The sequence below is a fragment of the Neofelis nebulosa genome, chromosome 8 (genome assembly GCF_028018385.1).
Source record: "Neofelis nebulosa isolate mNeoNeb1 chromosome 8, mNeoNeb1.pri, whole genome shotgun sequence".
Lineage (NCBI taxonomy): Eukaryota > Metazoa > Chordata > Mammalia > Carnivora > Felidae > Neofelis > Neofelis nebulosa.
In genome coordinates, this window is record NC_080789.1 from 38,113,032 (window position 1) to 38,129,556 (window position 16,525).

The 16,525-nt window shown below is 39.2% G+C and overlaps 1 protein-coding gene across 1 annotated transcript in view; it reads right to left on the reverse strand.

The window, feature by feature from the left end:
* The window catches only part of ACSS3 (acyl-CoA synthetase short chain family member 3), a 156,800-nt gene extending 141,666 nt beyond the window's left edge, over positions 1-15,134 (reverse strand). The window contains exon 1 of the mRNA XM_058741919.1: positions 14,275-15,134. Within this exon, the coding sequence (XP_058597902.1) occupies positions 14,275-14,588 (314 nt within the window). The 5' untranslated portion in view covers positions 14,589-15,134. The remainder of the gene's footprint in view (positions 1-14,274) is intronic.
* Between the last annotated feature and the right edge of the window lie 1,391 nt (positions 15,135-16,525).

Here is a 16,525-nt window from a genome sequence, read left to right on the forward strand (position 1 = left end):
CTCCGGTCATGATCTCGCAGTCTGTGGGTTCGAGCCCCACGTCGGGCTCTGTGCTGACAGCTCAGAGCCTGGAGCCTGTTTCAGATTCTGTATCTCCCTCTTTCTCTGACTCTCCCCTGTTCAAGCGCTCTCTCTGTCTCAAAAATAAATAAATGTTAAAAAAATAAAATAAATAAAACAATAATAAAAATCAGTTTTATATTTTCAAAATGTAAGCGCTTAACAGAATATATTCAGCTTTTACTCCAAATAACAAAATATTAAGATTTGTATCATTATTTATGGCAATACCATAAATGTGTCCTAGAAATATAATATTTTTAGGTTATCTCATTGCTATCACTTTATTTTTTTATTGTTTTTTTAATTAAAGCATAATTGACATACAGCATTATATAGGCTTCAGGTATACAACATAATGATTCAACATTTGTACACACTGCTAAATCATTACCACAATAAGTCTAGTTATCATCCATCACCATGCACAAAATTTTTGTCTTTTTTTTTCTTTCTTCTTGTGATGAGGACTTTTAAGGTTTACTCTCTTCATAATTTCCAAATATGCAATACAGTATTATTAAGTAGAGTCATCATGCTATATCCCCATGACATTTATTTTATAACTGGAAGTTTGTACCTTTTGACCCCCTTCACCCATTTCATCCAACCCCCTTCCGCTCCCCACTCTGGCAACCACCAATCTATTCTCTGTATCTGTGAGCTTAGGTTTTTGTTTTGTTTTGTTTTGTTTTGTTTTGTTTTGTTTTGTTTAGATTCCACCTATAAGTGAGGCCATTCAGTATTTGTCTTTTATCACTTTTAAGCAATAATTTTCATTTGATCAATAAAATTTGGTTTATTTGGTTAACTTATTGACTACAAAATGACTAATAAATGACAATATGGTAATATGTTATTGGTCCAACTATTAAATCTGAAACTGGGAATCTGGTATGTTCCAGAGAGACAACTTTTTCAGTCCCTACTCACATGGGCACTGGGTCTGTACCACATAAGTAAAGTATTTTCCTTCCATGTAATATGTGTGTCTTTGGCTCGATGACTAGAAACTCATGCTGACTGTAAAATAGTCTCTACCACAGCTTAAAGATAAATGAGCTAAAGAGAAGCAAAGAAAGCCAACTGCCTCATAATGGCACTTAGACCCATGAAGAATGCAAACTGGTGTACCCACTCTAGAGAACAAATGGAGGTTCCTCAAAAAGTTAAAAATAAAACTACTCTACAATCTAGCAATTGCATTACTAGGTATTTACCCAAAGGATACAAAAATAATGATTCAAAGGGATACATGTACTCCAATGTTTATAGCAGCATTATCAACAACAGTCAAATTATGGAAAAAGTCCAAATGTTCATCAACTGATGAATGGAAAATGGTGGTATATACATACAATGGACTATTTACTCAGCCATCAAAAAGAATGAAATCTAGCCATTTGCAAAGACACGGATGGAGTTAGAGAGTATTATGCTAAGCGAAATAAATCAGGCAGAGAAAGACAAATACCATATGATTTCACTCATATATGGAATTTAAGGAACAAAACAAAAACATAAGGGAACATTAAAAAAAAAAAAAGGAGAGGGAGGCAAACCATAAAAGAGACTTTTAACTATAGAAGACAAACTGAGAGTTGCTGGAGAGCTGGGTGACGGGATGGGCTGAATGGGTGATGGGTATTAAGGAGGGCACTTGTTGTGATGAGGACTGGGTGTTAAATGTAAGTAAAGAAACACTAAATTCTACTCCTGAAACTAATATTACACTGTATGTTAACTAACTGGAATTTAAATAAAAATTTGGAGGAAAAAAAAAATTTCAAACTCTTTGATGCCTTGATAGAAAGAAGATTCATAAGTCATTTTGGGTTCAGGTAGGATGGATGATTCAGGTAATATCTACCTACAATCTATATAGGAACCCGAATATAAGATAGATTAAGAAAGTACATCTGCACATGGCAAAGTTTTTAAATCAGAGCAACTGATATCCACAAGGTTATCTGCATTCCACTGTGGATATAAAGGTGACTGAATCCTGATCCCTGCCCTTCTATTACCTAGTATGATTGGTTAAATTGCTGGTAAAGTATCCGCGGAGTGTGAGCTTATCAAGTGGATGTATAGTGGATGGAAATGAGTACTGAGTTATTCTTTGCCAAACTACTTAAAGGGAAATAAGATTCAAGGTGACGTGATTTTTAGGGGGAAAAAACAACACTTAGTCAAGAACACATGTAAAAGTTGATTCTGGGAAAGCGGTGAAGATTTACAATTCTTCTAAAATGAGAGAATGGAAGATACATGGAAGCACAATTGACACAGGACAAAAAGGGAAACTACATCTCTGATTAAAAATTTTTAGAATTGTAACATAGTTCTCATTCTTTTGTACCCTCTAGGTCCTGATGTCTAAACAGTCACAGGACAACCAGACAGAAGTTAAAGAGTGCAGTTACAACTCATTACAGAAATTGTGCTTCATAGTGTGACCCGACTGGTTGAAAAATTAAGTCCACCACTATACGGTAAGTCACTTAATCTCTCTGTCCTTTTGTTTACAGAGCTATAAAAGTGCATTATATCTATTTCATAAGGTGTTGGAAGGAGTCAAAGAATACATATATAGTTTTAGCACAGGGCCTGAGCCACAGTAAGTGTTCCATAATTAGTTAACTGCTTTTGTATTGCCATAGTTGTTAGTATTAAAGAATGGAAAAGCTCAGGCATGAGCTAGAGAACAATTACATGTGAATTCCCTTCTCAATCCATTACAGACTCTACAAACATCCCAAATTTCAATGTGGCACATCCTCTAAATACTCAAAGAAAGCATTTTAACATTTTTACATCACGTGTTCCCCAAAGTTTGTTAGATCTATGCAATAACACAGTAAGTGGGAGAGCCTACAACTCATTGTCCTTGTACTAAATTTTTAAAAATTATATATATTTTAAAAATATATATAAATTATATATATCATAATCATATATATGATCCTATATATTATACATCATACATAATCATGTATATGATTATATATGTGATGATATATAATATTATATACCATATATAATCAGATAATCTATGATATATAATATTATATATATATAAGCTGTATGCAGTATGATTCCTGAGAAACTCATCTCTGCACTTAACATAAGCCATTTATCAAGGTCTGTCCATGCACACTAGGATCAAGATGAAAGCAACGAAAGAAAAACAGGAAAGAATACTGTAAATGAATGTGTAAATCAGTAATAAATGCAGTAAACAAAATCAACAAGTTCCATAATTACAAACATACAAGAAGTCAAGTATTTTCTTTTACTGAAAGGTTGGAGGGAAAAAAAGTTCAAATATTCATACTTAGATGAATTAATTAGACTGTTCCTATCTTCTAATAAAAATAATATTAAAGCATACTGCAAGCAATGAATAATGTGGTCATTATAGATTTTCCTTAAGCCAGAAAACCAACAGAGCATTTTTTAGAGAGAAGATTAATACTACTTTCTAGAGTCCAAGAAAAATTTCTAAGATAGGTAACAATTAATATAAAGCCTCTCTTCCCCCAACTTTGAGACTGTGGTACACATTTGAAATATTTTACATATAAAACATGGTTTATTTTTTTCAAAGAGTATCAACATATTATTCCATATATATAATATGGATATTTTCCAAATGTTTCTGGGAATTAGATCTAGATGTTCTAAATTACTTTTAGTGGTTTCCTTGGAGAAGGGATAAAAAAAGAAAGAAAAACTAAAATTAATTGAGATGCTTTTTAAAAAAAAAATTTAATGTTTATTTTTTGAGAGAGAGAGACAGACAACAGAGCACAAGTGGGGGAGCGGTAGAGAGAGAGGGAGGCACAGAATCCGAAGCAGGCTCCAGGCTCTGAACTGTCAGCACAGAGCCCCACAGGGGGCTCGAACTCAAAAACAGTGAGATCATTACCTGAGCCAAAGTTAGACACAACTGATGGAGCCACCCAGGCGCCCCTGATTGAGATTCTTATTACAGAAACACTATAATGTATTTAGAAAGAGTACAGATGCTAAGCTCAGACTACCTGGGTTCAAATCCTGTATCTGCTACTTACTAGATTTATAAGATTAGGCAAGTTTCTTAAACTCTCCATATCTTCATTACCACACCCATTAAATGAGAATAAAAAACTGAGGAGTGCCTGGATGGCTCAGTCCGTTAAGCGTCAGACTTCAGCTCAGGTCATGATCTCCCAGCTCATGAGTTCGAGGCCCATGTGGGATGTGCTGAGGAAATATTATTTCCTATTTCCTATTATTTCCTTCTCAGTCAAAAGGACAGGATGGATTGCACTGCAGTAACAATTGCAAACTCTCTGTAACTTGCAAAAACAAATGTTTATGTCTTACTCATACGACTTCACTGTGGGGTGGACTTCCCAAAGCATTGACATCAATGATTTTTGCTCAGCAATCCAGATTACATCTATTACACAAGTGTTCCACGATGGTGGAGAAGACCGGAGAACTATAGATTGAAGCACTCACAGCTAAAGGCTTCACCCTGAAGTGACACACCTTCCTCTTCTCACCGCCTTGGCCAAAGCTAACTATATAACCCTGGGTATAGGGGGATATCCAATCCCCCTGCATGTCTGAAGTAGAAAACAGATACCACTGACTAATAATAACCATCACAGACTAATTTTATAATTCTCCCATTTTACAATTATTTTGGGCAAAGCACTGTTCAAAGACTGGAACCAAAATTCTAATCTCTAGGAATCATTTGTTTTCTCCACTAATAATGATCCTTGATTTTTTTTTCTCCTACCCACCAAAATCGGGTGTCTAACAAACTCCCATTGGTAACTGGAAAACTTCATTTGGCCTTGATGAAGGCAGGGAGTAGGGAGGAAGGCAAAGTCAGGGCATCTGTGGTTTAGAAAAAGCACTTAACTCTCAGCTGAGAATCAATACAACCCTGTAAAAATAAGAAAAACTGTGGAGAGAAAGCAAAGTTAGATTTGTACAAAAATGGACTTTTCTAAGCTCCAATGCTTTGCTTATTTAGCAAACAGTCAATGATACTGATGCTATATCCCTTTGACTACTATCTATCATACCAACTTTTTTTTTTTTTTTTTTTTTTTTTTTACAAATATCTATATTGGTCATGTCTAAGGTAGATACTGAGCATTCTTTTTTTTTTTTTTAAATCTTCCTAAAGTTCTTTTACCTAACTAATGTATCCACCTAGGAGAGAGGTCTTGAAAGATTATACTTGGGAAATATTTTTATTCTAATATCAAAACCTAAGGAGAAGTTATTCCTATTGTCCAGAGTCAGCTTTTAAGTCAAAGACCTATGGAAATTAATTGCTTCCCTTCCACTTAGAAAAATTTATATTTTAAATCAGTAAAGTCCACTATTTACCTAAAATTCATAAACTAAATTCTGCTGCTCTCTAGCTTAGAATCTGAAAGTGCTGCTTCTTTTTATTATTATTATTATTGTTGTTGTTGTTATTAGCTATTCTAGGACTTTCAACTGGACTATTTCAAACTCAAAATTCTTTTTTTTAAGTATATTTATTTATTTTTGAGAGAGAGCAAGTGAGTGGAAGAAGGGCAGAGAGAGAGGGAGAGAGAATTCCAAGTGGGCTCCACACTGACAGTGCAGAGCCTGATGCAAGACTCAAACTCACGAACCACAAGATCGTGATCTGAGTGGAAACCAGGAGTCAGAGGCTTACCTGACTGAGCCACGCTGGTGCCCCTCCAAGTTAAAATTCTTAAACTTCAGTTTTCCTAGATATCATAAGAAGAATGCCTCTCCTTTGCATGCACTGTCCTTTACCTCATTTGGCCCCAATACTAGCACAAGCACACAGAATCTGTCATAATAAATTCTCTATCCACATGGTTTAGCTAAAAGATTTGAGTTCCACGTTCAGATGTGCTTCTAAAACTACAATTTAAAGAGGTTCTTAGATTCATGTATATTGTCACAAAGATTCATTAGCCTCCTACATATTTCTCTTGCAAATGTCACACCACAATGGAAAGCAATGAGTTGCTGCTTGTTGCTTATCAAACTGGAATTCTTTTTAAAAAGCAGCAGCAGCAGCAGCGGAGGTAACAGCAGAAGCAAATAACTTCGACCACTGGATTTCTTCCCCTCAACTAATAGTATATGGCATGAACAAAGGAAGACGAAGCCACCTTCCAGGAGGTGCTAAACCTTTGGATTTTCCCCTACACCTGGTACTTGATCGGGTCACAGCCGATTGAATTTCCATTGTTCATTGATTGTGCCATTTGTGAGGCAATCCATCCTTGCTTATGTAATTGCAGCGTTCCTGTAGTTCACTTCTTTCTGCCCTGAAGGCTCGGCAGCATGAGGACTGAGAAAATTAGATATGGCACAGCCTCAAGCTGCTGACCTTCAGAATATAAAATAAGGCCCATCTTTTAAAATTGGTCTTTCTTGATGAGGTTACTCTGCAGGACTGTATTTCCAGCAGGCAATTTTTCATGCTGACCATGTACCTTCTTAAAATATTTTTTGTATTTATAAAAAAATGATAATTTAAATTTTAAATATGCCTGTACTGTGCACAATATTATGAATAAATTCATTTCATTTAGAGTTTGTCAAAAGGGGACCGATTTTTCATTTTTAGGTAAACCTCTCACCTTCAAACCAGAATTAAATATCATTTTAATAAAATCTGATAAATATGAAGGAAACGTCACAGACTCTTAATAAGTTTAAAAAAAAATTCCCAAACAGTTTAATGTGGCTAACCAGTTGACTGCCAAAGTACTAAGATTCAGTAGCGAAATTAAATTACCTCCCGGTTACATAAAAATCCACATTATATTTTGCTTATTTGTTTTCCTTTGAAACACAGTCAAACTCAGAAAAGTTGCAAATACAAGAATAAAAAAACGTTTTTTCCCTCTGAACCAGTTACTTACATGATGCCTAATAACCCCAGAATAACTTAACAAATCAACAAATTTTAATTATTTCACCCCTTTTCAACTGTCTCCGTATCTTCCCTGTCAAACTCACAATCAAATGTGGGATATCTAGCTTAATAGAATTGTTCCAGTATATATCAAGAACATACAGATTGCCTGAGTAGCTCTTTATTTCAACATTTAGGCTTTTCCATTGGGTTTCTTCCATGAACTTCTAGTATCTAAACAAAAAAGATAAGAAACCACACAAAGTTCAACTTGCAAAAACAGGGAGAGCTGCTGATGAGGAATGGGTTTCAGAATAAGCAAAATTCCCTTCATTCCTATGTCACAGATTTCATCACTTCTGCCATTAGTCAGAAGTTTCTCCTAAAAGGGGAGGAAGGAAAAGTAAAGATGGCGAGGAAAGTTACATAACCCAGGTACCTCCACACACAGTCATCTGGTCTCCGTACCTGTCTCTAACCCCTCCGCCATCGGTTCACTCTGTAACGCACTATTCTCGCCTTGGCCTCCATCTCTACATTGATACCACATTATGAAAAGTCACTGAGGGTTTCTGAATCAAAACTGCCTGTTCAATCCTCAATAGCCTCAAAACATCTCCAGAGCCCTTGACCTCTACTGACTTCCCCTATTTTTATCTCTTCTCTCCCTCATGCTCCATGACACTAAAATATCCTGCTCTTCCTTTTACTTCTTTGATTAAGTCTCATCCATTCTTACGGGGTATTTTTTTTCTTTCTTCTACTTGTCTCCTAAGTTCACTTCTTAGTATTTTGCTCTTCCTCTCCCTCTCTCCCCCTGCACCCCAGTCTCCACTCAACATTCACAGGCTTTAACTCTCACATCTTTTTAACTTACAGTTAAATCTATAATTCTACATAAGCTCCACCCAGTTTTCAACCCATTAACCTTCACTTCACAATCAGTTGCTCCAGTTGGACATCTGACTCAAATTCTTGCAGTTACCATAAATGCCTTCCTTCCCTGAATCCCGCTGCCAGGAAGTCATGATGTCTCATTTAGCCTTCCATAGGGGCTACTCAGTTCCGGCCAAGTGTTGCCCATTGCAGATGGATATTCCGCTTTTTTTTTTCCAAAAGAAGACCAAAACTTGAATTGTTAATAGAAATGTAGATTTTAAATAAAATCTTCCAATGTTTAAATACTGAGAACTACCTAAATAAACAAAAACTCAGCACCTGGGGCAAACAAAACCTACCTTCAGGTTTACAGTCAGATTGTGACTTGTAGCCTAAGACATAAATGCAAATCCCTTTTTCTTATTATTCCAAGATTTTTAAAACCATCCTGAAACTACCTTCTGAATCCGAGGTCAGTAGTGCCCCGCCTTCCCTGCCCAATTGTGGTTTCACTTTCTGGTGTTTCAGTTACCTGAGGTCAATCTCAGGCCTAATGTGATCTCACAGTGCCTATGTCATTCATTGCACTTGATCTCATTCTGGAGGCATTTTATCATCTCACATCATCACAAGAGGAAAGGTGAGTACAGTACAATAAGATACTTTGAGAGAGAGAGACCACTTTCACATAATGTTTATTACAGGCTATTGTTATAATTCTATTTTATTAGTTGCTGTTAATCTCTTACTGAGCCTAATTTATAAATTAAATTTTATGATAGGTATGCATGCATAGGAAAAAACAGTATATAAGTGTTCAGTTCTATCCATGGTTTCAGGCATCCACTGTGGATCTTGGAATGTATAAGGGGGATAAAGGGGACAATCCAAAATAACCTCTACAAGCCAACTGCTCTACTACATTATTCTCTAAGCACACTTGATTCTTTCTAACCTCTATGCCTGTCATGTTTGTTTCCCACACACAAAAAGTTTTTTCCTAAGTCCTATTTTCAAATGCTATCATTTCTCTGAAAACCTCCTAGACCACATTAGCTTATGGGAATATCTTGCCCAAATCCAAAGACATTCATACCTAGTATTGTGTGTCAGGCACAGTCTCAGACACTTTACAAGCCCCTCTCCACCCCATATAATCCCAAAAAATTGATACTACAATCATTCCCATTTTACAAATAAGGGTATTGAAGCTGGCCCAAGGTAAGTGGCAGAACTGGAGTTGAACTCATAACTGTTTTTTTCCAGTGCAGAAATAAGAGTAGGAAATTCATGTTTTGGTCATGCATTATATGATATATTATGTACCAGGAAAAAAATCAAAAAATCCGTAACATGACTCACAAAGCCATTCACCATATGGCTATTTTCTTCCATTTCTTGATAATTTCCCCATCATTCCTTAAGCCCCGGCCACAGTAGTCTTCTTTCAGTTTCTACAATCTACTGAGCCACTGCATACTTCATGGCCTTTGCATATACTGTGTTCTTTGCCTGGAATGTTCCTCCCCACTTCTCATGTCTAATCTCTACTCATTGGAATCTCAGTTTAAATATCATTTCCTCAAGACTCCTCCCATGATCCTTCTAGAGAAGACTATGTTAAATCCACCACTAACCATTGTACTGAATAGTATGTACTGCAATTCTAAATAAATAGCTCTGTGATAGTTTAGTCAATGTACATCCCCCCTGCTACTATGTGGTGAGTTTCTTCACTACCTTTTCCACAATTTTCTCTGTATTATCCACACAGTAAGTTAATGATTGATATCTTTAACTCTATGAACCATTTTAAGACTTGGAGGGATTAAACAACCTTTATCTCATAGCTAGTAAGTGAGATCTTGCATGTTGAAAAAACCATACTCCATTATAGAAATGTTAACCAACCTGAAACCATTTTCTAATAATCTGCATTAAGTTGGAGTCTTTCCTTTTCAGCTTATAGTCACTGTTAATAAATATTAAATTCTAAATCAAATAGTATATGAGAGTCTTATCATGGAACATTGTTTAAATAAAAATAAACAAAAATGGGATTGTAATGCTTCCATAGAAAGGAATAAATTGATGAACTAGACAGAAGAGTCAACCACAATGTGTAATGCAAAAGTAGATTGCCTAATCTTTATATCACAGGGTGGCAGCTCGATTTCAACTTCAGGATAGGCAGCAGGAATCCTAATTCGTGAGGAGAAACTAACCAAACATCCATTTTGTTGTTCCAGGATTAGAGAAACTACTAGGAATTCTAATTGCTTCCCCTTTGGCTATAGTTTTCCACTAAAGTCTCTGAAATAGATATTTCATCACCGCAGAAACCAGGTGTCAACAATGTGAATTGACCAACAAACTGAGAAAAAGGTGGTTCTTCACAACTTCCTAAAACACCTACATATACCTGGGATTTATTTTCCAAAGATTGTAGAGATTACAGTACCAGAAGTGTATTGGGGCATCTGGGTGGTTCAGTCAGTTGAGCATCCAATTTCAGGTCAGGTCATGATCTCATGGCTCACGGGTCCAAGCCCCACATCAGGCTCTTTGGAATCTGTGCCTCCGTCTCTCCCTGCCCCTCCCCAACACTCTCTCTCTCTCTCTCTCTTTCAAAAATAAACATTAAAAAAATTTTTTTAAAGACATATATTTTACAGGGCTATTGACTTCAGTGAAAAGTTCCTTCAGTCTATCACCCTTAACGATTTCTATCCCATGTTGAAATACAAATCAAAACCACATTGAGATACCACCTCACACTGGTAAGAGTGGCTAAAATTAACAATTCAGGAAACAACAGATGTTGGCAAGGATGTGGAGAAACAGGAACACTTTTGCACTGTTGGTGGGAATGCAAACTGGTATGGCTGCTCTGGAAAACAGTGTGGAGGTTCCTTAAAAAAATTAAAAATAGAATTACCCTGTGACCCAGCAATAGCACTACTAGGAATTTATCCAAAGGATATGGGAGTGCTGATTTGTAGGGACACGCATACCCAAATGTTTATAACAGTGCTACCAACAATAGTCAAATTATGGAAAGAGCCCAAATGTCCATCAACTGATGAATGGATAAAGAAGATGTGGTTTATACATACAATGGAATACTACTCAGCAATGAGAAAGAATGAAATCTGCCATTTGCAACAATGTGGATGAAACTGGAGGGTATTATGCTAAGTGAAATAAGTCTGTCAGAGAAAGACAGATATCATATGTTTTCACTCATATTTGGAATTTGAGAAACTTAACAGAAGACCATGGGGGAAGGGAAGGAAAAATAAGATACAAACAGAGAGGGAGGCAAACCATAAGAGACTCTTAAATTCAGACAACAAACTGAGGGTTGATGGGCATGCAGGTTCAGTGGGGGATGGGGACAATGGGTGATGGGCATTGAGGAGGGTACTTGTTGGGATGGGCACTTGGTATTATATGTAAGTGATGAATTATGGGAATCTACTCCTGAAGCCAAGACTACGCTGTATGTTGGCTAACTTGACAAAAAAAAGAGATTTCTATCCCATGTTTATACTCCTGCATATGTAAATTACCATTGGGTAGTTTATGCCACTGTGAAAGCTAATATGCATTACTATTTATGTGTTGGAGCTTCTGATAGGCCTGCAGATTCTGAGCGGAGTTTACTTTCATGAAAAACAGACAAGATTATAATGAAAAAAGAGAAGCCAAAGGGCATCAGAGATCTTGACTCCCTGTATGTCAGCTCCATATAGAAGTTAGCTACAGCACCCTATGAACTCCTCAGTTTTCTTAAAGATTTGGCTACCCACATCCACATTTCCAAGACCCCAGCTTCGAAGAAAATAAGCAAATCTCTTTCACATCAAATTGTGCCTATATCCTCTTACTACCTCCCAAAGACATATAGTAGCAAAAATCAGCAAATCTATGCATTCTGTTACGTTACTATAATTTTTTAAACTCATATGTCAGCTCTGCCCTAGACCCTAGGGATATAAAGATAAAAAAAAAAAAAAGAGAGAGAGAGAGACATTTCATCCTGCCCTTGAATTTAGCTTTATAGAAAACTGTTAACCAATGAGGAGTGTCTGCAAATAAGTGTCCAACACAGTAATGGATTCTACTTGAAACTGAAAAGTCTTATTGATGAAGTTTAAGATTAGATATGTGATCTTCCACCTAGATTTCCCTGCCCAAATCTGCTCTGCCAACCAAAATTTTTAGTAAGATCGAATCACTCTTCTGAAATAAATACAAAGCCAAAGACTTATCTTTATTCACTTTGATCTTTTGGGCTGCTGTAAACAGGTTTGGCCATGCGATTCCAATTCCAAGAGCTCAAAGATGAAGAGTTCAGCTACAGTATTATCAAATGTCAGTGATCTACAATGTACTGAAGTTTTAAAAATACAAAGACCTTTTGGCAAAAATTCTCATTAAAACATTTTATGCACACAATTTTAGAAAATTTAGGCGAGGAATTAGAGATTAAGAAGAAGAAAAAAACAGAAAGAAAACCTCCAGGTCTAAAATGTCTACTTGATGAACTTTTGATTTCTGCATTCTCTGCACTCACCTAGGCCCTTGCCAACCCCAACCAACCCTCTAACAATCTGTCCTTTCCCTTTCATTGCCACTGACACTGCCTTACATCTGGCCCCCATTGGTTTTTACTTGGAAAAACTAACTTCTCTGCACATGGTTTTAAGGGGAGGGGAGGGTCACATAAATAATTTCAGTACCACACCTTAGGACAGATATGCAGACGCAGACCTTTGAGAACACACTCTTAGGAAAGTTATTTAATTTCTGTTTTGATCTGAGAAACACAAAGAGGGTTTTCTGCTCCTAAAATAATTGTGGTTTAAGAGTGCAAAGATAGCTAGCTACTCTTCCTCCAACATTTACAAGGTCTATTTCATCCAAGACATGGTCTTGGGTCTTAAATCTTTACCCATTTAATCCTCATACTATTTCCACATTTATATATAAAGAAATGGAAGCAGAGATTAAATAACTTGGCTGTGAACACACCGCCAGTAACTGGGAGAGCTAGAGCTCAAACCCAGTATTCTAGCTCCACAGACCATGGGTTAGTCACCATGACTCCCAAAAAGCAGGGGTCTTATATTACTCATGGGCACACACACAGTGCTTGAATCACTGTTGGCCCTGTTAAAAAGGGTTAGTCGAACACCACTGAAACAACTGAACTAGAAGAGAACATGTGTTCAGATTCTAAAGGAAAACAACGTAAATATTCCAAACATTGAAGAGAGAACCAGGCATAGTGACAATATAGAACAGACTCTGATTGGCTTGGCCTTTCTCCATTCCATCTCCCTTGCTCTCAACAAGGAGACATTTGTCAAATGCAAACCTGATTGTGTCATTCCCCCAACTCACTGCTGGGAATTTGGAAATTTGGGAAAGTCCACTGTAGTGTTTCTCAAACTTTTACAAGAAACAACTCTCCCTAATGGCTGGAAGATGAGAGCAACCACGTTTTTAGGATTAGGCACATAGCCTAAAGAACACCCAGAACTCTGAGCTCTCATAGCTGTGTGCCTCACCCTTACTATTCTGGCAAGTCTGGCATTTATTCTACAATGTATCTGTTTTGTTGTAATGCAAAACTGATGTGTATAACTACTTATAATTGCAACTGCAGAAAAAAAAATTGTATTCCTACCATGATTTCCAGCACTACCTGGCTATATGTGCATAATTTTGGAGAACCTCATATCACAGCTCCCTATACACGACAGGGCTATGGATCTAACCCAATCTACTGGTCAACACACAGAAATCCCTTCCCCTCCCAACCCTTGACTCACCAGCCAGCCCACTCCCCCACCTACCTCTCCAGTCAACACAATTATTTGCAACCACGGTTACCAGCCAAATTTCAGCCACCTCCTGGTCTTAATAATTAGATCTTTGCCGACCTTGAGAAGATACAACCATACTTCCAGACCCTACTTAGGTGTGATTTTATTGAAGTCTTTCCTCAAATCTCTTCCTCCCTGCAGTATAGGGCACTTGACAGTACTTCCCTATTTGTTTCCGTGGTTGTCTCCTACACTAGACAGTGCTGTCCGTGGAGACAGACCCTTGTTTTTGACCGTGGAACATCTCCAATGCCAAGTGGAGTCCTGCCATATTGGTAAATCTCTGGTCTATAGGAAGCTCGGCTCATAATGGGTAAGCGAATTCCTCAAGAGAAGGGAGGAGAGTTGACTCTGGAACTAAATGAGATTCGAATGAAAAGATCTGAACACGTCTCCGCTCTTGATTTCCTGTCCTGACACAAGGCCGGATTCCCAGAGAAAGGGACGATAAGCCCTGTCGCCCAAAAGTCGTGAGAGCTCTGGCTAGGCGAAGGAGGCACTCACCAACTGGTGGAAGGCGGGTATCTGTTCTCCAGCGTTTTGGTCCAGGGCTTGTACCAGCTGATCTGCTCGGCGGCTTTGCCCCAGAACCTCTCGGGGTCGGCCACCGAGGCCGCGAAGTGGGTCTTGTACTCGCCGCCACCGCCGGCCGACGACAGCGCTCGGCAGCCCCGACCCCCGAGCGCGCCCCGCGGGCCGGGGGCCAAGTAAGCCCTGCGGGCAGTGCCCGCGCCCCGGGCCGGCGCGGACCCTGGCAGGGGCCCCCCGAGTCCCCCGGCGCCGGTGACTTTGCGACACTGCAGCCAGGACGGCTTCATCGCCGCGGGCTGGCCCCCGCCGGCAGCGCTGCCCGCGGTCCGGAGTGCACTTCTCGGGCGAAGACTAGGGCTCTGGCGACTTCCAGAGGCCCTCGGGGAGCAGGCGGGAGGCGGAGGCAGATCCCGAGGTGAGCCTGGGGCCCAAGAGTTTGGAAGTCACACTGGAGTTGCCGGGAAAAGCCGACCTGGAGCGGAGGGGGTGGGGACGAAGCAACAGGCTGGAGTGTTGGGGCTCGGGGGTGAGGGGTGGGGGGCCACAGAGTGAGGAATCCAGCCGCTCGGTGCATTCCCGACCCCGCGGCTCCCCCGGGAAACGCTGCAGACACTCCAGCGGCCCTCGGAAGAGGCCGACGCGCCCAACTCAGTTTTCAAACAAACAAGTCGCGCGCAGCTTCTCGGGCTTCCTCTTTGGACTGCGAGCTGGTGGAAGCGCACCGCCTCTGGCCTGCGGCGAAAACCCACCGTCGTGGGCTTCGCGGCAAGGCCCCTGCACCGTTTGCGGTGTTCGTTTATTTTTTAAACTCGGCCCAGCCCTGGGATATTAAAAGCACAAGCGGCTCCAGGGCAAGGACTGCTCCAGGATTTCATCACAGCTGAGAGGGTAGGAGGAGTGGAGAAAGGTTGCAAAGAATTGAGTAGTGCTTCGTGAGAGTGATTGACAGGCCGCTTGCACTCGGATTCACCTGCTGCCCGACTCCCCCATGGGTGTAGGACTTGTTGCATCTCTTCCCTTCCAATTTGCGTCCTTCGAGTTTCTGTGTCCTTTTATTTATTTATTTATTCTTTTTTTTTTTTTTTTTTTTTTTTTGATGAGAAAACAAGAAAGCCAAAAGGAGGAGCTAGGTAAAGACGTGAATCAAACAAAAGGGAGAAAGAGGAAGCTGGGTAAAATGAAAACACAAAGGCCCTATAAATTATTATCTGGGTTTAACATTCTAAAAGCGCTTTCGCTGTTTTTTACACCCTAGTGAAATTCGGATGCGATCTTGTTTGCCTTAGCATTTGCCATTTTATTTGTAAAATTGTGTATCCCCAAATCAGAGGTGAGAAATAGCGGAATGTCCCCTGCCCCTGGGAAGGATAGTAAACTTGAGAAGCTGTTGCCAGTTTACTCTGTAGCAACAGAATAATGCCGAGATAAAGGCTAAACAGAACAGAGATAAATGTAATGCAGAACTTAGAAAAGTTAAATAACCACTTCAGTTATTCCCTTTCAACTGAGAAACAAGGCACTAGACTTTCCCCTGACACCTGCAGCCTACTTTATTCCTTCCAAAGGCTTCGGATCAAATGATTTCCAATGCTAAGAGTCACTCACTACCACTTGAACTCAGAGATAAAGCCATTTCACTTCCTAGTCTCTTCCTTTCATCTGCCCAGTTGCTTAATGCTGCTCCCTGGTATACAAGATCCCTTAACTCCAAATTATCCCCTATTGTATTACAATGATGTGCAGTTCCCTTATTTGCTTAAGAAATGTGTGAGCACCTACCCTGCAAGATATGGTTTGTTGGGGGAGATTTGAAGCAGGGAAGCAGACGTTATTGGCACCTACTATGTATATGTGTGGTGCTCCCCTTTCAAATATGTTAGTGCCTATGATTCTCAAAGAAGTGCTAAGAAGTTGGAACTATTATCCCCATGTTTACAAATGGAGATTAGAGATAAATTAACTTGCTTGAGGGCAAGCAAAATAGGATTCAGACCTTGTTGACGCTCAGAGTTTGGCAGCCCCTGCACATTTCAGGGCCTGAATGCCCTTGACACTGATCACCATGGCCTCAAACTGGAGGGCTCTCTCAGAGTCGGTTTGCTCCACTTCTGTTCCTTACCCCAGAATACTCTACAAATAGTATCATTTTCTCTGTGTGTCATGACTGGAACAAGGTAGGGAATTTGACTCTGAAATCTATAATTTTTGCACTAAGCTGATAATC